Raw genomic sequence first — 21,645 nt, forward strand, 5'->3', positions numbered from 1 at the left:
ATGTGTAAAGTGGTTATCCCACTGGCTATAGGGTGAATGCACCAATTTGTAAGTCGCTCTGGATAAGAGCGTCTGCTAAATGACGTAAATGTAATGTAAATGTAAATGTCTTTCATTTTAGTTTAATGATTTGACAGCACCTTACCCTAGTGTGTGTGTGTGTGTGTGTGTGCGTGCACGGAAGTGTGTTTGGGTGAGAGCAACACTTCCATTGCTTTTATATCACCTGCAATTGAGGCTTGGTTAGTGAGAGGCTTTTGACCGTGTGCAAGATAGGCAAACTAGCAGACAAATTAGGCAAATGCATCAGGTGAGAGGAGGAAACTCTTGTGGAATGCCTAGTCACACAAACCTTTCTATTAAACAGCACTGCCAGGCTGTGAGAAGTCTAGGGGTTGTTCCCGGACAGTCTTACAGCCAGCAGGTCTAGTAACAGGGTTATAGAGTGGTTCTGGAGACATAGCATGCATATTCTTTTATGAGTTTGTCTATATAAAAATGATTTTAAAACGGTTGCGGAGACACCCGGCACATCAGTTGTACAACCTGAATGAATTATCCCATTGATTGAACTCTGGAAATGTGCTACATGGCTTTAGTTTGGAGGTTAAAACGACACAAAAACAGGATGCGTCTGTACAGTACTTTCCTGTATACAGACAGATATGATTTATGTTTCAGTGGTTCTAGAACAATAAGGAACATGAGCTTACATGCATTTTGACATTCACAGCAATGTGATACTGTATGTGTCCATAGATTATTTTCCAATAATTCTACTGTCATCCTGACTTGGGTCTGAGTATCAATAGCGGTACCTCGTCTACAAGTTCATTCTTGGAACTGCTGTCGCATCTTGTGACTGGCATACGTGTACCGAGTGTGTGGGAGAGAAAGTGAGGTGTGTGTCTGGGTACATTTTTCACCCCACCTGTGATGTCTGTACAGGCTGCTGTGTGAGTCTCAAGGCTGTTGGAGGAGATGCGTTCAGACAGGCCTCAGCCTTGTGTAACTAACCTCTACCAGCATGGAGACGCACACCTGACAGTAGGAGAGGAAAGTCGTGTTAGAGAACTCCAATGGAAACTGTTGTGTGTGTGTATATAATAACATGCCACCCACTACTGCCCCATGGTGAACCGCACATGGAAATAACCTAGTGCCAACCTTGATGAGAGCTATTTCAATACATTTCCCAACCGAATTTACTATAGTTAAGTCAAACCTCTCTACTGTGGTCTTATGGCCCCTCATGCCCAGGGAAAATCTCACTAATAATATAGGGGTACTGAACTATGTTCCCAAACCGCCCAGTGCAATTTCTCCATTGGTCCATCAGACCCCCACAATGGCGTTGGCTGCCAAAGCCTGTCCGGGCCACCACACACACACGCTCCAGGGAGCAGGGTCAGGGAGAGGACCGGGAGAATCAGTCCTACATAAACACTGAGGCCACCCAGGTCACAGATGTGTGGCTATATCCCAATTATCTCTCCTTTCTCCCAAAGTGTGCATTTGTTCACTGCCCTTTACTGATTTGAAAGCAAATTACTGCTATAAAATCAGGCAGGTCACCCATGATACAAATCAGTATTCGACGCCCATCCATGTCTGAGGATGTTGGGAGATGACGTGGAAACCCAACCTGATCTCAGAGCATTTCTTATTATTCTGTATGTAAATCCGAGACACTCCATTTAGTATGATATGTTACGTTTCGTACGGTATGTATTAATTTGTGGATGTACGTACAGAATGTTATGAATTTGCAAAAAGTACAATGCGTTGCAAATTCCAATTTGTTGTGGCAAACGTTAGCTAGGTGGCTAAAGCTAACATTAACTAAAACGCTAAAAGTTGTCCGTGATGAGATTCAAACACGCACCCTTTGCGTTGCTAGATGTTTGCGTTATACAACCACCCTCCTTTTGATTTTGCCTTAAGTAACCTATTTCATGTAACCATACCAAATGTAACATATACTCATATGTTTCCCAGACGTATGTTTACTATTTTATGTCTAGTCTGAGACCAGTCTGGGAAACCGGCCACTAGGGGCAACAGTGAGCATTATCTTCAAGTAGGCATTCGTTTTGTTAGGGCGTTGTGGACGGCGTCTGCCTCTGGTTCAAAAGGTTGCATGTTCGAATCCTGCGATTTGAAAGCTGTTTTTGTTTTAAGCTTATCTCAAACCTTCATTCGGCATTAAACAACCTTGGAACGGTAGAGAAGTAACCAAACACTTCCAATTTTGACATTTGGGAAACATGGATGAATGTCTTAATTCTGACGTGAGACAGAGCTTTTTATAAGACATGGTGGAATCTCCCACTAGTCCATGCCTCCACCAATCCAATGCTTTTAGATTTGTGGGAAGTAGCAGAGGAAGAGGCGAAGTGAGAGGATTTAGACATTCATCCATGTACTCCTGAGTGGCGCAGTGGTCTAAGGTACTGCATCGCAGTGCTAACTGTGCCACTAGAGATCCTGGTTCGAATCCAGGATCTGTCGCAGCCGGCCGCGACCGGGAGACTCATGGGGCGGCGCACAATTGGCCCAGCGTCGTCCAGGGTAGGGGAGGGAATGGCCGGCAGTTGATAGAGCATGGCGTTTGCAACACCAGGGTTGTGGGTTCGATTCCCACGGGGGGGGCCAGTATAAAAAAAATGTATTCACTAACTGTAAGTCGCTCTGGATAAGAGCATCTGCTAAATGACTAAAATGTAATTCTGGCAACTTAGTTGTGCCTGTTGTTCACACACGTATCTGCCCTCTCATTGGCTAGAATGGTCCCACCTGCTCTCGCCTTCCTTCAATCATTGAGGACATGTATTTCCATGGTTAGAGCAGTCACTCGGCTAGCTTGTCAATTTAATCATCTTTGGAAGTAGTGAAAGAGTGTACACTTCAGGAGATTGTTGGGACGCACCCTCTGTGTGTGGACACTTGTCAGAAAGCATTGACCATCTTCGCCACTCATAACTGCCTGTGTTGTGTTCACTAGGCATGAAATGGAAGAAGTGAAACAGGTAGGGACTATCTGAACCTGTTCAATAAGAAACATTTTTTGGGACACAAGATGCATTTATTTGATTTTTATACCCAAATGTTGAAAACATATCAAAAAGGTATGCAATGCTGACAAAATACACTTCAAAACAAGCTGCTAAAAACAATAAGTAACAAAAACATTAACTGGATTTTTTTCTCTCAACATAATCATAGTATCTATCCTTTTGCATTTTAATACAAACTGCTATTTTTCATCCACTACTCTTCTATGCATCATACCCTACATGGTACAGGTCCTATTCAGTAGCAGGCATACAACTAACATTAGCGACATTAGCCTTAAAACAATCAATACAATGCACTTGTAGGCTACAACATCGCAGCAGCTAGCATACTTTTAATAGAAAAACACAACATGTTTCAATGGGAGTGAAACAGTGCTACGGTGTTGATGCTGGCTAGCAGACCTACCCGGTACAGTACGTTAGGGTTGGAGGGAGCAGCGCGTGATTGGCTGTCCTCTGTGGCTCATTGTCTGTTTTTCTGGATTCCATTGGCTGCTGGTCTTTCTCTTCAGCCCCTCCATCCATTTAATGCTAGATAGCCCAGAGGAGGTGGACCAGTAACAGGAAGGTTGCTGGTTCAAGTCCCGGGCTGGGTGACGAAGAAGTGGAACGGGGATGGCCATGACACCTAATGTAGTGTCATCCTACTGGAATAAGACTGGGAAGTGGGAACCAGAACTAGATCTGTCCTTCCAAAGAGGCTTTCTTTACCTTCAACAACCAGATCCTAGCATGGGCCTAGCCTGCTCAAACAGCACTATGGTTAACTAGCGGCAATGGAAGGAACACTAAACCAGCTGAGAGTTCCATTGCAGGTTCCACCTAAGTGCATCAGCTATGAGGACTGCATTGACTGAGTTATGAGGTGGATGAGAGGGAACGATACAGGATAAGAGATGTGCCAGAGACATGACTGGTGCTGGCTCGGTCCTTTGGGAATGTACAGTGGTAGTTCCACTGTTTGTTTGCCCAGTAACATCGAATTGTGGTTAAACATTAACACAAAATGACAGGCACATTGTTTACATCTTAGTTAGGAGTCACTGACATCACTTGAACATGGAAGGACATTGTTATAAAGGGGCAGGGTTCTAGACGCTGGGGGAGGGCTGAGGGGCGGCGGTGGGCGTGGCCTGTCGGGGGAGGGTGTACATGGCACCCAGGAACTGGTCTGCGATGCGTCCCGCCTCTCGCAGGCCGCTGAGCAAAGCGCCGTGCACCGTGGCCGGGTAGTTCCGGATAGTGTGCTCGCCGGCGAAGAACAGACGTGGGACGGGCTGCGAAGGAAAGGGGGGAAAGAAAGAAATGACAAACATCAAAACGACAAACTCATCAGCCAACACAGAAATATGACTGTTCCCATTAATCAGTGTTTCAACATCAAAACGACCCTAAAACATCTCGGGAACGACTCGGTTTAGTCCAATAAATGTGGGTTGGCTAAGGAGGATGAGATTTGCGAACATGCTCTGGTCGTTTCGTGAATGAGATCGGGCAAATGTTTTTTTTTAAAATAAAAACACGCAGAACAGCTTTCTGGCGTGTGATAAATTACAGTATTCTCATTGGCTTAGAGCGATGGGGGGATTCTGATGATTTAATAGATGGGGGCTTTACACTCTTTATGAATAAAGACAACATGCTTAGGGCCTTTACCACTCCATTCACTGCACACCAATCAAAAGTGGGATGCCAGTAGAGTACAGAAAAAGTAGTGGAATATGTTAATAGGTGAAACCCTATTGCTTTTGTTCTGGTTCATTATATATATATTTATTTTTATTTTTTATTTTTAGGGGGTAGATCAGCTTTACTATTTCAGATAGATTGTAACTTCCATCAATGTAATTGTCTGCATCACTTCCAATCCCCCATATGTTTTTTTCACTCGCAAATATATATATATATATATATATATATATATATATATATATATACATACATACAGTGAGGGAAAAGTATTTGATCCCCTGCAGATTTTGTAAATTTGCCCACTGACAAAGAAATGATCAGTCTGTAGGTTTATATGAACAGTGAGACAGAATAACAACCAAAAAAATCCAGAAAAATGCATGTAAAAAATGTTATAAATTGATTGGCATTTTAATGCGGGAAATAAGTATTTCACCCCCTCTCAATCAGAAAGATTTCTGGCTCCCAGGTGTCTTTTATACAGGTAAAGAGCTGAGATTAGGAGCACACTCTTAAAGGGAGTGCTCCTAATCTCAGCTCGTTCCCTGTATAAAAGATACCTGTCCACAGAAGCAATCATCAATCAGATTTAGGGCTGAACGATTAATTGCATTCGCGATAATATCGCGATTTGACTGAACGCGATTTTCTAATCGCAACGTGCGCGATTTGAGGTGGTCACGTGACGCGACTTTTCATGCTGTCCAGCGCAATGGCCTCTTGCTCGACGGAACAGTCAGAAACTGACACAGCTGATACTTTAATATCGAAGAGGAACAGCACGTCGGTGGTGTGGAACTATTTTGGTTTTAAAAAAGAAGATGCTGAGCAGCGTCAGGTGTTGTGCAGAGCATGCCGTGCTCCGATTGCTACTTCACGGGGTAACACTACAAACCTGTTTCAGCACTTAAAAAAATACCACAAATCAATGCATGACAGTTGTATGACCAAAATGCCGAGCATCAGTGCGCGAGACAAGCCAAATACCTCAAGACAGGGATCACTGACAGAAATGTTCGAAAGTGTCACTCCGTATGAACGTAATTCAAAACGGCACGGAGAAATCACTCGGACAATAACCGAGTTCATAGCCAAAGATATGATGCCTCTCAGCACGGTGACCAAGCCTGGGTTCATGGCATTAATACATACGCTTGATAAACGTTACAGTATACCCTCCCGCACATACTTCAGTCAGACTGCCATACCGGAGCTGTACAAAAAGTGCAAAGAGAAAGTCGCCGCGGAACTTAAAACGGTGGAGTTTTTTGCTAGCACTACTGATATGTGGTCAAGCCGCACAGCTGAGCCGTACCAGAGTCTTACAGTCCATTTTATTGATGAAGATTTCAACCTCCGAGCTCGCTGCCTACAAACTACCTACTTCCCAGACGATCACACAGGGGAAAATATTGCAGCCGGCCTGAGAGAAGGGCTTGTCAGCTGGGATCTCCACGAGGAGAATCACGTCTGCATCACGACGGACAACGCGTCGAATATGGTGCTTGCTGCGCGGCTTAATGAATGGACGAGGCTCCAATGTTTTGGCCACAGATTACATCTTGCCATTGGTAAGTTATCGTGTGTGTGTGTGTGTGTGTGTGTGTGTGTGTGTGTTTGTGTGTGTGTGTGTGTGTGTGTGTGCGCGAGTGCGAGAGAGAGAGATGCGTCGATTAGTAAAGCTGAATATACAAATATATATAAATGATATTATATAAATCGGATGGGATTAAATAAATTCATACTTCCACTCCTTTTCTAATATGTAAATTCATTTTACTTGCTTATATCATATGTCTGTCTGTGGTGGAATGCCCACCTGCATTTTTTTTCTTTTCTTGTTTTTGTTTTTTACATGTTTTTTTAGTGTTTATGAGAGAGAGAGAGAGAGAAAGAGAGAGAGAATTGACATGCAAATAAAGACCCTTTGAATTGAGAGAGAGAGAGAGGATGTGTTGTGGATGTGTGTATTTCAGAATTACAGCTAATTTGAGTGTGTAATAGTGAGAGCCTTGTATCAAAACTCAAATTGTGTGTAATACACTACTTTTTTTTCTTTTAGAAAATGCACTCAAAGATGACAGAGTGTCAAGGGCAACAGCACTGTGCAGGAAGCTGGTGGGGCACTTTTCCCACAGTTGGAAGAAGAAAGCAGCCCTGACGGAGGCACAGAGAGAGCTCAAACTCCCTGAGCACAACCTCATAACGGAGTGCCCAACAAGATGGGGTTCTAAAGAAATGATGATTGCCAGAGTGCTTGAACAGGCCAAAGCCATTTCTCAGGTATTGTCTGGAGATCGATATGCACGCTCCCTTATCCCAACCTGGCAGGATATTGACGTGTTGGAGTCGATTCACAAGGCACTGCATCCTCTACTGGAGTTTACTGATGCTCTTTCTGGAGAGGAGTATGTAAGCATCTCCTACCTCAAGCCAGTTCTCCACCTTTTTGCCACATCAGTCCTGGCTGAAGATGCTGAGGACACTGACCTGACTAAATCAATAAAAACCAAAGTCCTAGCATACCTCAATAACAAATATGGAGACCCAAACATCCAGGAGCTTTTGGATGTTGCCTGTTTCCTGGACCCTAGGTTCAAAATACAGTACATCAGTACAGACAACATCCCTGCTATCAAGACTCGTCTGAAGACAGAGATAGTAGACTTGGCACAACGTACATATCATTGGGTAAATAATTATGTATTTCACAAAAACAAAAATTTTCTGTAAAATCTAACTGGAAAACTAATGGCTGTTGTTTTCATCTAATAGGAGAAGAGGTCTCGTACTGAAACTGTTCAGATGCCTCAAAGTGCACAGTCCTTGGGGGAAAAGACGAAGAGGTCTCTTGGCAGTTTTTTCAAGACCAGTTCAGCCTCTCCTTCTTTGCCTGTAAATCTTGAAGATGTCGCAGAGGCAGAGATAAACAATTACCTGATGACTCCTACCATTGATGGAGAAGATGATCCATTGGCTTGGTGGAGGGTGCACAAGATCAGCTACCCACAGTTGTGCACCATGGCACGCAAGTATCTTTGTGTACCTGCTACAAGCGCTCCCTCAGAGCGTCTTTTTAGCACAGGAGGGAATATTGTGACTTGCACTCGCTCAGCCTTGAAGCCAGAAAAAGTCAATATTCTGGTTTTCTTAGCAAAAAACCTGTGAGCCACTGAGAACAGAACTGTTGGATAAGTATGGCTGGCAGTGCCATACTCGTAGTGAACTTTAGTCTGTGTGGTGTGTTATTGTTGTGTACTTGAGATAAGTGAGGCTCATCTATTTTATATTATAATATTCAAATCGTTTATAAAAAATAGTTTGTCTAAATTAAAAGTGCATTTCTCATTTTTTATTTATAACTTTATTTACTTTGATTTTACAAAATATTTTCAAAGCAAATTCCTTGTTTCAGTTGTGTGAAATGTTACTGACTTGGGAGCAGTAAGATACATACAATTTAAAATTATTTTTTTCTTAAGACTGTACCTTTTGCACACAGTGTTTACAAAGTTCATGCCTTTGTTTAAATTATTTAAATGCACAGTGGCAAAGCCACAGATGTTTCTGTAATGAGCAGTTCAATAAAAATGTCATTTATTTCAAGTCATACATGTTTGAATTTAATTCTAACAAATAGACCCAGCCTATGGGAAAGAACATTTCACACTAAATGTATATACTATTGTGTTGGTCATATTTAAATCATTCATTATGTTTTGTAGGGGAAAAAGGATAAATAAATTAAATCGCATATTAAATCGCAATCGCAATATTGGGGGCAAAAAATCGCAATTAGATTATTTTCCAAAATCGTTCAGCCTTAATCAGATTCCAAACTCTCCACCATGGCTAAGACCAAAGAGCTCTCCACTGATGTCAGGGACAAGATTGTAGACCTACACAAGACTGGAATGGGCTACAAGACCATCGCCAAGCAGCTTGGTGAGAAGGTGACAACAGTTGGTGCGATTATTTGCAAATGGAAGAAACACAAAATAACTGTCAATCTCCCTCGGCCTGGGGCTCCATGCAAGATCTCACCTCGTGGAGTTGCAATGATCATGAGAACGGTGAGGAATCAGCCCAGAACTACACGGGAGGATCTTGTCAATGATCTCAAGGCAGCTGGGACCATAGTCACCAAGATTTTTTTGTTGTTATTCTGTCTCTCACTGTTCAAATAAACCTACCATTAAACTTGATCATGCAGGGGATCAAATACTTTTTTCAGCAGGGGATCAAATACTTTTTTCCCTCACTGTACACACACACATCCTTTTTTAAATTATATTTCCCTTCATTACTTTCCAACCCCACCACCCCTTCCCCAATTGGAGTAAACTAGTGAACAACAACACTTAGGCCTCTACTTCCAGCCCATACATACTATATACATTTTATGGACACAGTCAAATTCTACAATAATTATATTTTGTTTCTTTTTACTCCTGAACTTCCTCCGATCATTTTCATGATGTCCATCTGGTTTGCTTCTACATGCCATATTTTTCTAACTGTGCTCTTTCACAAAAGCTCTCAACCTATAACCTATATACGTATTATGGACACAGTATGCTTTACATTAGTTCTTGTTGTTATTAGTTGTTGTTATTAGTCCCATCCTTCAGCTCCATTCAACACCTCACATCTATCTCTTAACACCATCCATATTGGATTTCTATTTGCCATATATTTTTCAACTGTACTGTGATGTTTTACAAAAGTTCTGAACCTTTCTATTCTCATTGTTTCTACAGATCATAAATTGAAAATAAACATTTTTGCTAAAAGTATTATTATATTATTGATCGATTGACTATGACTTTTCAGATCACCCAGTAGTGCTATCTGCAGGGTTAGCTCCAGGTAAATATTGCAATCCTTTAGCCATTCCTGGACCTGTGTCCAAAAACAAGCTACAAATGGACAGTACCAAAACAAATGATCTAATGATTCTGTCTCTCCGCAGCAAAATCTGCAGAGCTGGGAAGATTGTATCCCCCATATAAATAACATTCTATTGGTAGCAAGAATTTTATATAATAATTTAAAGTTTTGAATCCGGCGTCGTTTTGCGTATCAATTCATAAACACTATGCCATGGAATCGGTACGTCAAAAATCTCTTCCCAACTATTTTGCAATCTATATGGGACGGCTGTCAATCCTTTGGTTCATTATTATTATTATTATAATACCGATTCCTCAGGTCCGCCATGATGGATTTTCCACCATTTTGAATTTTGTGATAAACACTTTAAAAAAATTATTCTGGCACCAAATGACCGATCTGCACGAAAGTTGATGTGGTATCTATGGACAAAGGTCTCTCAATGCAATATTTTCCAGACTAGGGCGGCAGGTAGCCTAGCGGTTTAGAGCGTTGGGCCAGTAACGAAAAGGTTGCTGGTTCGAATCCCCAAGCCGGCAAGGTGGAAAAATCTGCCATTCTGCCCTTGAGCAAGGCAGTTAACCTCCAACAACAACTGCTCCCCGGGCGCCTATGACGTGGACGTCGATTAAGGCATCTCCCGCACCTCTCTGATTCAGAGGGGTTGGGTTAAATGCGTAAGACACATTTCGGTTGAATGCATTTCAGTTGTGCAACTGACTAGGTATCCCCTTTCCCTAAAACAACATTGACCAATAAACATTTCACATGGGAGCGCACATACAGTGGGGAGAACAAGTATTTGACACACTGCCGATTTTGCAGGTTTTCCTACTTACAAAGCATGTAGAGGTCTGTACTTTTTATCATAGGTACACTTCAACTGTGAGAGACGGAATCTAAAAAAATCCAGAAAATCACATTGTATGATTTGTAAGTAATGAATTTGCATTTTATTGCATGACATAAGTATTTGATCACCTACCAACCAGTAAGAATTCCAGCTCTCACAGACCTGTTAGTTTTTCTTTAAGAAGCCCTCCTGTTCTCCACTCATTACCTGTATTAACTGCACCTGTTTGAACTCGTTACCTGTATAAAAGACACCTGTCCACACACTCAATCAAACAGACTCCAACCTTTCCACAATGGCCAAGACCAGAGAGCTGTGTAAGGACATCAGGGATAAAATTGTAGACCTGCACAAGGACAACAGGACAATAGGCAAGCAGCTTGGTGAGAAGGCAACAACTGTTGGTGCAATTATTAGAAAATGGAAGAAGTTCAAGATGACGGTCAATCATCCTCGGTCTGGGGCTCCATGCAAGATCTCCCCTCGTGGGGCATCAATGATCATGAGGAAGGTGAGGGATCAGCCCAGAACTACACGGCAGGACCTGGTCAATGACCTGAAGAGAGCTGGGACCACAGTCTCAAAGAAAACCATTAGTAACACACTACGCCGTCATGGATTAAAATCCTGCAGCGCACGCAAGGTCCCCCTGCTCAAGCCAGCGCATGTCCAGGCCCGTCTGAAGTTTGCCAATGACCATCTGGATGATCCAGAGGAGGAATGGGAGAAGGTCATGTGGTCTGATAGACAAAAATAGAGCTTTTTGGTCTAAACTCCACTCGCCGTGTTTGGAGGAAGAAGAAGGATGAGTACAACCCCAAGAACACCATCCCAACCGTGAAGCATGGACGTGGAAACATCATTGTTTGGGGATGCTTTTCTGCAAAGGGGACAGGACGACTGCACCGTATTGAGGGGAGGATGGATGGGACCATGTATTGCGAGATCTTGTCCAACAACCTCCTTCCCTCAGTAAGAGCATTGAAGATGGGTCGTGGCTGGGTCTTCCAGCATGACAACGACCCGAAACACACAGCCAGGGCAAGTAAGGAGTGTCTCCGTAAGAAGCATCTCAAGGTCCTGGAGTGGCCTAGCCAGTCTCCAGACCTGAACCCAATAGAAAATCTTTGGAGGGAGCTGAAAGTCCGTACTGCCCAGCGACAGCCCCGAAACCTGAAGGATCTGGAGAGGGTCTGTATGGAGGAGTGGGCCAAAATCCCTGCTGCAGTGTGTGCAAACCTGGTCAAGACCTACAGGAAACTTATGATCTCTGTAATTGTAAACAAAGGTTTCTGTACCAAATATTAAGTTATGCTTTATCAAATACTTATGCAATAAAATGCAAATGAATTACTTAAAAATCATACAATGTGATTTTCTGGATTTTTGTTTTAGATTGCGTCTCTCACAGTTGAAGTGTACCTATGATAAAAATTACAGACCTCTACATGCTTTGTAAGTAGGAAAACCTGCAAAATCGGCAGTGTATCAAATACTTGTTCTCCCCACTGTATATGCCTATAAATCAGTCACGGATATTCGAATCGTAATAAAACTTGGTACACATGCTGCAAACTTAACATATGCAAGTACATACAGATCGACCACACGGTGGCGCAATAACGAGCACATTTCTATATCTCTTGATCTGTCTGACTCAGAGTGATGGAATTTGGCACACATGCTCAAGGATATGAGTCTAGCTAACCTGTAAAGTATGGTTGAGTTCGTCCACATTGTGGCGCTGTCGGACAGGAAAAAACAATGTTGGCTCAGAGCGGCCATATTGTTTCAGCCAGAGTTTTGCGTTTGAAGATGTGCATCCATAGATGCTATATGCCAAATTTGGTGCCGATTGGTCCAGTGGTTCTGGAGAATAAGACTTTTAAAGTCGTCAGCATCATTGAAAATGGTCAAAAATACTTCAAAATCAAACTGATCATGCAATTAATTTCATGATCAGTTTGATTTTGAATTCTGATATTTGGCAAGTGTGGTAAACATTACAGAAGTAACTCGTCCTAGGGCAAAGTGATACATTTTCCCTGATCGTGGCACAGTGGACACATAGCGTAACCCCAGCATTGCTGCTTGCAGCTATTTTTATGTATGTAGTGTTTACAGCCTTAATCCCAAAGCAGAGTACAAAGTGGTATAGGGTAGTACAGCGTAGTATGTAGTGTATGTGTTTTCCACTGAGCGTACTTATTGACCCAGGACTAGGCTTAATTTGTATCTGGGAAACTGTCTCGCAATGTATCGTATTTCTTAGTGGTCCCATGTGTTAGTGGTTACCTGTGACGCTCCGGGGATGGCAGGGCCAGGTGTGATGGGCTGGGCCATGAGGTCATAGTCGTTACCGGAGGAACCGGCCGCCACGTACGAGTAGGAGCCCCGCGCCCAGGGGTCGGCACGCCAACGAGTCACCACCGTTTCCTTGGGCTGCCGTGACAAACAGAAAGCGGCGAGTTTCCATGCCGATATTAGATTCCAGTAAACGTGGTTGGGAAACACTAAACAGTTCCAACCCTAACCAACATGAATAACTACATATGACACGTTTTTCATGATGTATTTGACTGGTGGTTGGAGCTCAAAAAAATAAAGGGAACACTAAAATAACACATCCTAGATCTGAATGAATGAAATAATCTTATTAAAATCCTTTTTTCTTTACATAGTTGAATGTGCTGACAACAAAATCACACAAAAATTATCAATGGAAATCAAATGTATCAACCCATGGAGGTCTGGATTTGGAGTCACCCTCAAAATTAAAGTGGAAAACCACACTACAGGCTGATCCAACTTTGATGTAATGTCCTTAAAACAAGTCAAAATGAGGCTCAGTAGTGTGTGTGGCCTCCACGTGCCTGTATTCACATTTACATTTACATTTTTAGTCATTTAGCAGACGCTCTTATCCAGAGCGACTTACAGTTAGTGAATACATTTTTTTTATACTGGCCCCCCCCGTGGGAATCGAACCCACACCCCTGGTGTTGCAAACACCATGCTCTATCAACTGAGCTACATCCCTGCCGGCCATTCCCTCCCCTACCCTGGACGACACTGGGCCAATTGTGCGCCGCCCATGAGTCTCCCGGTCGCGGCCGGCTGCGACAGAGCCTGGATTCGAACCAGGATCTCTAGTGGCACAGTTAGCACTGCGATGCAGTGCCTTAGACCTCCCTACAACGCCTGGGCATGCTCCTGATGAGGTGGCGGATGGTCTCCTGAGGGATCTCCTCCCAGACCTGGACTAAAGCATCCGCCAACTCCTGGACAGTCTGTGGAGCAACGTGGCGTTGGTGGATGGAGCGAGACATGATGTCCCAGATGTGCTCAATTGGATTCAGGTCTGGGGAACGGGCGGGCCAGTCCATAGCATCAATGCCTTCCTCTTGCAGGAACTGCTGACACACTCCAGCCACATGAGGTCTAGCATTGTCTTGCATTAGGAGGAACCCAGGGCCAACCGCACCAGCATATGGTCTCACAAGGGGTCTGAGGATCTCATCTCGGTACCTAATGGCAGTCAGGCTACCTCTGGCGAGCACATGGAGGGCTGTGCGGCCCCCCAAAGAAATGCCACCCCACACCATGACTGACCCACCGCCAAACCGGTCATGCTGGAGGATGTTGCAGGCAGCAGAACGTTCTCCACGGCGTCTCCAGACTGTCACGTGCTCAGTGTGAACCTGCTTTCATCTGTGAAGAGCACAGGGTGCCAGTGGCGAATTTGCCAATCTTGGTGTTCTCTGGCAAATGCCAAACGTCCTGCACGGTGTTGGGCTGTAAGCACAACCCCCACCTATGGACGTCGGGCCCTCATACCACCCTCATGGAGTCTGTTTCTGACCGTTTGAGCAGACACATGCACATTTGTGGCCTGCTGGAGGTCATTTTGCAGGGCTCTGGCAGTGCTCCTCCTGCTCCTCCTTGCACAAAGGCGGAGGTAGCAGTCCTGCTGCTGGGTTGTTGCCCTCCTACGGCCTCCTCCACGTCTCCTGATGTACTGGCCTGTCTCCTGGTAGCGCCTCCATGCTCTGGACACTACGCTGACAGACACAGCAAACCTTCTTGCCACAGCTCGCATTGATGTGCCATCCTGGATGAGCTGCACTACCTGAGCCATTTGTGTGGGTTGTAGACTCCGTCTCATGCTACCACTAGAGTGAAAGCACCGCCAGCATTCAAAAGTGACCAAAACATCAGCCAGGAAGCATAGGAACTGAGAAGTGGTCTGTGGTCACGACCTGCAAAACCAGTCCTTTATTGGGGGTGTCTTGCTAATTGCCTATAATTTCCACCTGTTGTCTATTCCATTTGCACAACAGCATGTGAAATGTATTGTCAATCAGTGTTGCTTCCTAAGTGGACAGTTTGATTTCACAGAAGTGTGATTAACTTGGAGTTACATTGTGTTGTTTAAGTGTTCCCTTTATTTTTTTGAGCAGTGTATATAAATAAAATAACTAGAACGGATATTACGATTCAAGTCTACGTTCCGTGATGGGAGGACCGGTGGCGGCCATATTTTTATGTACAAAACAAGCAAATTCACACATACCTGAGGTACTGCGCTGCTTCCGAAGATACCTTTAAGGATGGCGAGGCAGCGTCCAACAATAACGTCGTCGCTGATGTTCTCCATGATGCCGGCCGCCTCTCCGGCCATCAGCGCCAGCAGTATGGGGGCTGGGAGGGGGAAAAAACACATGGGTCAATTTCGCAGTAACACTGTCAAAAAGGCATGTGAAAATGCAGTTGTGTAAAGTAACTAAGTAAAAATACTTTGAAGTACCAATTAAGTCGTTTTGTGGGGTATCTGTACTTTACTATTTATATTTTGGACAACTTTTACTCCCCTACATTCCTAAAGAAAATCTGTACTTTATACATTTTCCCAGACACCCAAAAGTACTCGTTACATTTCAAATGCTCAGGCAGGACAGCAATATGGTACCAATTCACGGACTTATCAATGTAACGCTCTGTCATCCCAACTGCCTCTGTTATGGTGGACTTACTGAACACAAATACTGCGTTTGTAAATGATGTCTGAGTGTTGGAGTGTGCCCCTGGCTATCTGTAAAGAAAGCAGCAAGACAATTGTGCCGTCTGGTTTGCTTAATCTATGGAATATGATATATGGCATTTACTTTTACTCAAGTATGACAATTAAGTACTTTTCCCACCACTGTACTTAAATACACTACCGTTCAAAAGTTTGGGGTCACTTAAATGTCCTTGTTTTCCATGAAAACATACATGAAATTAGTTTGAATAGGAAATATAGCAAAGTGAATAGGAAATGTAGTCATTGAAAAGGTTAGAAATAATTAGTTTTAATTGAAATAATAATTGTGTCCTTCAAACGTTGCTTTCGTCAAAGAATCCTCCATTTGCAGCAATTACAGCCTTGCAGACCTTTGGCATTCTAGTTGTCAATTTGTTGAGGTAATCTGAAGAGATTTCACCCCATGCTTCCTGAAGCACCTCCCACAAGTTGGATAGGCTTGATGGGCACTTCCTACGTACCATTCGGTCAAGCTGCTCCCACAACAGCTCAATAGGGTTGAGATCCGGTGACTGTGCTTTGCTTTGGGTCATTGTCCTTGTTGGCTCCAATCAAGCGCCGTCCACAGGGTATGGCATGGCGTTGCAAAATGGGAGTGATTACCTTCCTTCTTCAAGATCCCTTTTACCCTGTACAAATCTCCCACTTTACCACCACCAAAGCACCCCCAGACCATCACATTGCCTCCACCATGCTTGACAGATGGCATCAAGCACTCCTCCAGCATCTTTTCATTTGGTCTGCATCTCACAAATGTTCTTCTTTGTGATCCAAACACATTTGTCTGTCCATAACTTTTTTCCAATATTCCTCTGTCCAGTGTCTGTGTTCTTTTGCCTATCTTAATCTTTTATTTTTATTGGCCAGTCTGAGATATGGCTTTTTCTTTGCAACTCTGCCTAGAAGGTCAGCATCCCGGAGTTGCCTCTTCACTGTTGACGTTGAGACTGGTGTTTTGCGGGTACTATTTAATGAAGCTGCCAGTTGAGGACCTATGAGGCGTCTGTTTCTCATCTTGCTCAGTTGTGCACCAGGGCCTCCCACTCCTCTTTCTATTCTGGTTAGAGACAGTTTGCGCTGTTCTGTGAAGGGAGTAGTACACAGCGTTGTACGAGTGCTTCAGTTTCTTGGCATTTTCTCGAAAGGAATAGCCTTCATTTCTCAGAACAAGAATAGACTGACGAGTTTCAGAAGAAAGTTATTTCTGGCCATTTTGAGCCTGTAATCAAACCCACAATTGCTGATGCTCCATATACTCAACTAGTCACAAGAAGGCCAGTTGTATTGCTTCTTTAATCAGCACAACAGTTTTCAGCTGTGCTAACATAATTGCAAAAGGGTTTTCTAATGATCAATTAGCCTTTTAAAATGATAAACTTGGATTAGCAAACACAACGTGCCATTGGAACACAGGACTGATGGTTGCTGATAATGGGCCTCTGTACGCCTATGTAGATATTCCATTACAAATCAGCAGTTTCCAGCTACAATAGCCATTTACAACATTAACAATGTCTACACTGTATTTCTGATCAATTTGATGTTCTTTTAATGGACAAAAAATTGCTTTTCTTTCGAAAACAAGGACATTACTAAGTGACCCCAAATTTTTGAATGGTAGTGTATATTTAAAACCAGATATTTTTATACTTTACCTCAAGTAGTATTTTAATGCGTGACTTTCTCTTTTACATGAGTCATTTTCTATTAAGATATCTTTACATTTACTCAAGTATGACAATTGAGTACTTTTTCCACCACTGTGAAAATGTAGTCGTGTTCATTCAGAGAAGGAAATTCTGTCCCAAGTCAAAATGAGTGACTACATCCAAATATCACCACGTCTCTAACTCAGTTGCTTCTAAATCCATCCTCTCCCTGTTTCCTCCCCTTTATCTGCACGGGAGAAGACGTTACAATTTACAACTAAATGGTGGAGGAAGCTTATCATCAGGCTGGCTTTCACCTGGTCAGTTCTTTCTGATCAGTGCAATGAAGGAGATGAAAGGATAGACTATTAAAAACAAAAGAAAAAGTCAAATTAGGCCCATCACAGTTCAGAGAGAATTGACTGGTTCACTGTGCTCATCTTTAGAGCTGGGCCGTATACCGTATTTTACAATATACCGGTGTTGATGCACGGACCGGTTTGGGTTTTTACTTTACCTTCTATAACGGTATTTGAATGTTTGGTTTGTTAAATGTGATATGCCGTGTGTAACGTCCATGTTTATAGTTTACTTCGCTACTTGATTCATCTCTCTCCGCTCTCCCTCCATGTTGTTCCTAGAGCACGAGACTCCTGTTCAGTCTCTGCATGGTCATTGCAGCACATGCAACAATGTTGATGACAACGATGCTGTTTTCAACTTACTTCTTAATATAAATCCACTAGCGTAATATAATTACACTATTAGTTTGTGTTTCTTACATCTGCAAACAGCTAGTTTGTATTTTCTTAGTAAGTTGGGCCTAAACCTTGTTAGCCGCTAATTGCTAATACTAATCGCTAGCTAGCTAATAAATGGACTGAGTCAGAGCAAATGTAACTAGCTATACAGCCTGATAATACCAGTGGTGGTGTAGTCCTACATCTGCATGTTGTTTGTGCAACAGTATCTTCTAAATCAAAGAGGAATACGCAAAACAAGACTATGTTAGCTACATGAAGTAGCTAAGAGAAAACATTCAATTTAGCCATAGATTAGAGAGTCCCCTAGGAAACACTTGTCAACACTTCGGTTCCTACCCTGTCACAATAACTCCTCCCTGGAATTTTCATTTGTTGTCATGTCAAACACTATTCAAAGTGCCCATTATTATATTCTAACTATAGAATTTGAATAATCATTCAATTTCCATAATTCCAACAGTTCACGCAAGTGTTTTGCTCTAATTCACAAGTCAAATCACAATTGCAACATTTAGTTAAAAATAAGGCCTAGATTATTTGACCATATCGTGCAGCCCTACGTGGCAGTGTGGAAATTATCTCAAATGAGTGCAGGAAATGCAAAAATTGATGAAAATGCTTAATTTTGTGGGGGAACGGTTGAATTGAACAGTGGGAAAGACCCATTGAAATCACCCCCCTTATCCACATCAACGGGACCGCAGTGGAGAAGGTGGAAACTTCAAGTTTCTTGGCGTACACATCACCGACAAACTGAAATGGTCTACCCACGCAGACGGTGTGGTGAAGAAGGCGCAACAGAGCCTCTTCAACCTCAGGAGGCTGAAGAAATTTGGCTTATCACCTAAAACCCTCAAACTTTTACAGATGCACAATTGAGAGCATCCTGTCGGGCTGTATCACCGCCTGGTACGGCAACTGCACCGCCCACAACTGCAGGGCTCTCCAGAGGGTGGTGCGGTCTGCCGAAAGCATTACCGGGGGCAAACTACCCGCCCTCCAAGACACATACAGCACCCGATGTCACAGGAAGGCCAAGAAGATAATCAAGGACATCAACCACCCGAGCCACTGCCTGCTCACCCCGCTACCATCCAGAAGGCGAGGTCAGTACAGGTGCATCAAAGCTGGGACCGAGAGAATGAAAAACAGCTTCCATCTCAAGGCCATCAGACTGTTAAATAGCCATCACTAGCACATTAGAGGCTGCTGCTGCCTATTGAAATCACTGGCCACTTTAAGAAATGGAACACTAGTCACTTGAATAATGTTTATATATCTTGCACTACTCATCTCATATGTATATACTGCATTCTATTCTATAATATTCTTCTGTATCTTAGTCCATGCCGCTCTGTCATTGCTTGTCCATATATGTATATATTCTTAAATCCCATTCCTTACTTTATTGTGTGTATTGGGTATATGTTGTGTAATTGTTAGATATTACTGCACTGTCGGAGCTAGAAGCACAAGCATTTTGCTACACCCGCTATAACATCTGCTAAACACGTGTATGTGACAAATACAATTTGATTTGATGCCACCCTAGGGTCACGCACAACTCATAAAGCACATTTCGAACTTGTATTATTCAAAAACAGAAAATACTGTCTAATATTTTTGGGGGGCCGTGACATATTTTGCCCATATCGCCCAGCCCTACTCACCTTTGTAGAGGTTCCAGAAGAGGAAGAGTTCTCCCCTGCTGGCTGTAGTACTGCCCACATGACCAAACAGGTTCACACTGGGGTCCCAGAACACACGGTCAAAGCACAGCACCACCTGGTGACGGGAGGGACACACAACATCAGCATGAGTGACTCAATACACCCCACAACCACACAGATACCAGTCAACCCGAGTCTAGTCAGTCTATTCAGGACAGTTTCCCAGGCAAAGTTTGGAGTTGAGCAATGAGTCGAATATAAGTGAATAATTAGGCAATAAGCCTGGTTTGATGCCCTGTGGGGAGGTAACAGAACAGGTAGGAGCAGGGAGCCAGAGGAAGGGGAATTATGTGCTCTAGGCCTTTCTGATGACACTAGTAATCAAAAAGAACCCAGAAGTGTCAGATGAATCAGAATTGAACTGTTTTATAAGAGACACCCGAGGGAAAGCTGGAACCGGACCAAATGTGAGAAGTCTGAGCAACTGCATTTCAACATCGTTCCAACCCACAGTATTAAAAGCAACTGAATTATATAATCTCTATGGTTCCAACTGACTGTTCTATATTCGTGAGAAGTTGTTTAAGACCCATTTCACGCACATTAATCTTTTCATATACAAACGCTGTCATTAGAAACAGTTGCTCCATTCAAGTGATCCAGAGACAGAGCTCCCTCTGGTGGCCACGAGGCACCACAAACAGCTCTCATTGCATAATAATGCAGCATTTTCTGCTGCAGCCGAATTAGCAGATTGAAACTCTGCAGTAGATGATGCACATCAGGGCTCAGGAAGAAAAAGAGGGGAGAGCGTGGAGGAGGACTCTGATCTGATTACTAACAGATTGCCAAAACACTCACTCACCCGCACACCTTCCAACTCAACCTCCCTCCCTCTCTCTCTCTGGGTTGATATAAAGCAGGATAAATAGCTATTTTGGGGAGAGAGGTAACCTTGTCCTTGTTTATAAATGAAGCAATACAGAGTTGGTTACAATTCCAAATTTCATCCTCCAGAAAAGCCAGAACAAATAAAACCGCAAATAATATGGCTAAACTCCAATGTACTAATAAAATGTATAAGGGAGGTACCATGTTTATGACTGACATTGTAAATAAGGACTGTAAAATTGTTACACAAGCAATTGAAAAGGTGTATGGAGATGTGTATGCTCAATACAAAAGTATAACCAACTCATCGCAGCTCTGGCACAAAAATGGAAGAGGCAATTGCTCAAAAGCAAAAGGAATAAATTGGTGGTCTGCCTCCAATGAAAAACCATCCATGGCTTAAAATGACTTGTATAAATCGTAAAATATATCAATTTCAGTTAGGGTCTATAGGTTTGACAACTATGCTGCACCAAATTCAAGACAGTTGGGAACAGTTCTTTGATGTCCCAATACCATGGCAACGGGTTTATGAACTGCTATACAAAACCACAATTTACGCATCGATCCTTTCTTTTCAATTTAAACTATTATATAAAATTCTCACCACAAAAATAATGCTTAATATATGGGGCTTTGGACAGTCAGCCCTGTGCAGACTGCCATGAGGGATCATCATCAATAGATCATCTATTTTGGTACTGCTTTTGGCATCAGGGCAAGGAGTGGTTGTTAAGTCATAATGTCTTGTGTTCACATGGACCTACAAACAGTACTGTTAGGAGATCTGGAAAACCATAATCAATGGGAAATATGATTATACTCTTAGGTAAAGTGTTTATTTGTAGGGCAATCTCTGTAGAAATGGTACAAATAGAGGTTCAAGACCCTCGTAAGAAATCAGTAAAATAGAAGGATGTGTTGCAAAAGGAAATAGTAAAATGATAATGTACTGGGAAAGATGGGTTAGTCTGAACATCTGAGGGTTGGAATTAAGACTGGAGTGATTCATTGATTGGCCGATACACGTGGAGTCCAGTGCGCTTAAGAAAATATTGGTATGTATGTATGTA

General features: G+C 42.9%; 2 protein-coding genes across 5 annotated transcripts in view; one reads left to right on the forward strand and one right to left on the reverse strand.

Moving 5' to 3' along the window:
* Nucleotides 1–3,069: 3,069 nt before the first annotated feature.
* The window catches only part of LOC311121992 (lysine-specific histone demethylase 1A-like), a 42,487-nt gene continuing 23,911 nt past the window's right edge, over nt 3,070–21,645 (reverse strand). For all 4 annotated transcript variants that reach the window (XM_084196420.1, XM_084196422.1, XM_084196419.1 and 1 more), the window contains 4 exons: nt 19,682–19,796; nt 15,089–15,216; nt 12,811–12,957; nt 3,070–4,354 (listed from right to left, as the gene is read on the reverse strand). In XM_084196420.1, coding sequence (XP_084052546.1) covers nt 4,169–4,354; nt 12,811–12,957; nt 15,089–15,216; nt 19,682–19,796 — 576 coding nt within the window. In that variant the 3' untranslated portion in view covers nt 3,070–4,168. The remainder of the gene's footprint in view (nt 4,355–12,810; nt 12,958–15,088; nt 15,217–19,681; nt 19,797–21,645) is intronic.
* Nucleotides 5,771–8,380, forward strand: LOC311121987 (E3 SUMO-protein ligase ZBED1-like). Its single transcript, XM_084196414.1, has 3 exons — nt 5,771–6,340; nt 6,832–7,460; nt 7,545–8,380. Exons 1-3 carry the CDS (start codon nt 5,782–5,784, stop codon nt 7,935–7,937), a joined length of 1,581 nt encoding a protein of 526 aa, XP_084052540.1. The 5' UTR covers nt 5,771–5,781; the 3' UTR covers nt 7,938–8,380.

The sequence above is a fragment of the Coregonus lavaretus genome, assembly GCF_964263955.1.
Source record: "Coregonus lavaretus genome assembly, contig: HAP1_SCAFFOLD_447, whole genome shotgun sequence".
In the NCBI taxonomy this organism is placed as follows: domain Eukaryota; kingdom Metazoa; phylum Chordata; class Actinopteri; order Salmoniformes; family Salmonidae; genus Coregonus; species Coregonus lavaretus.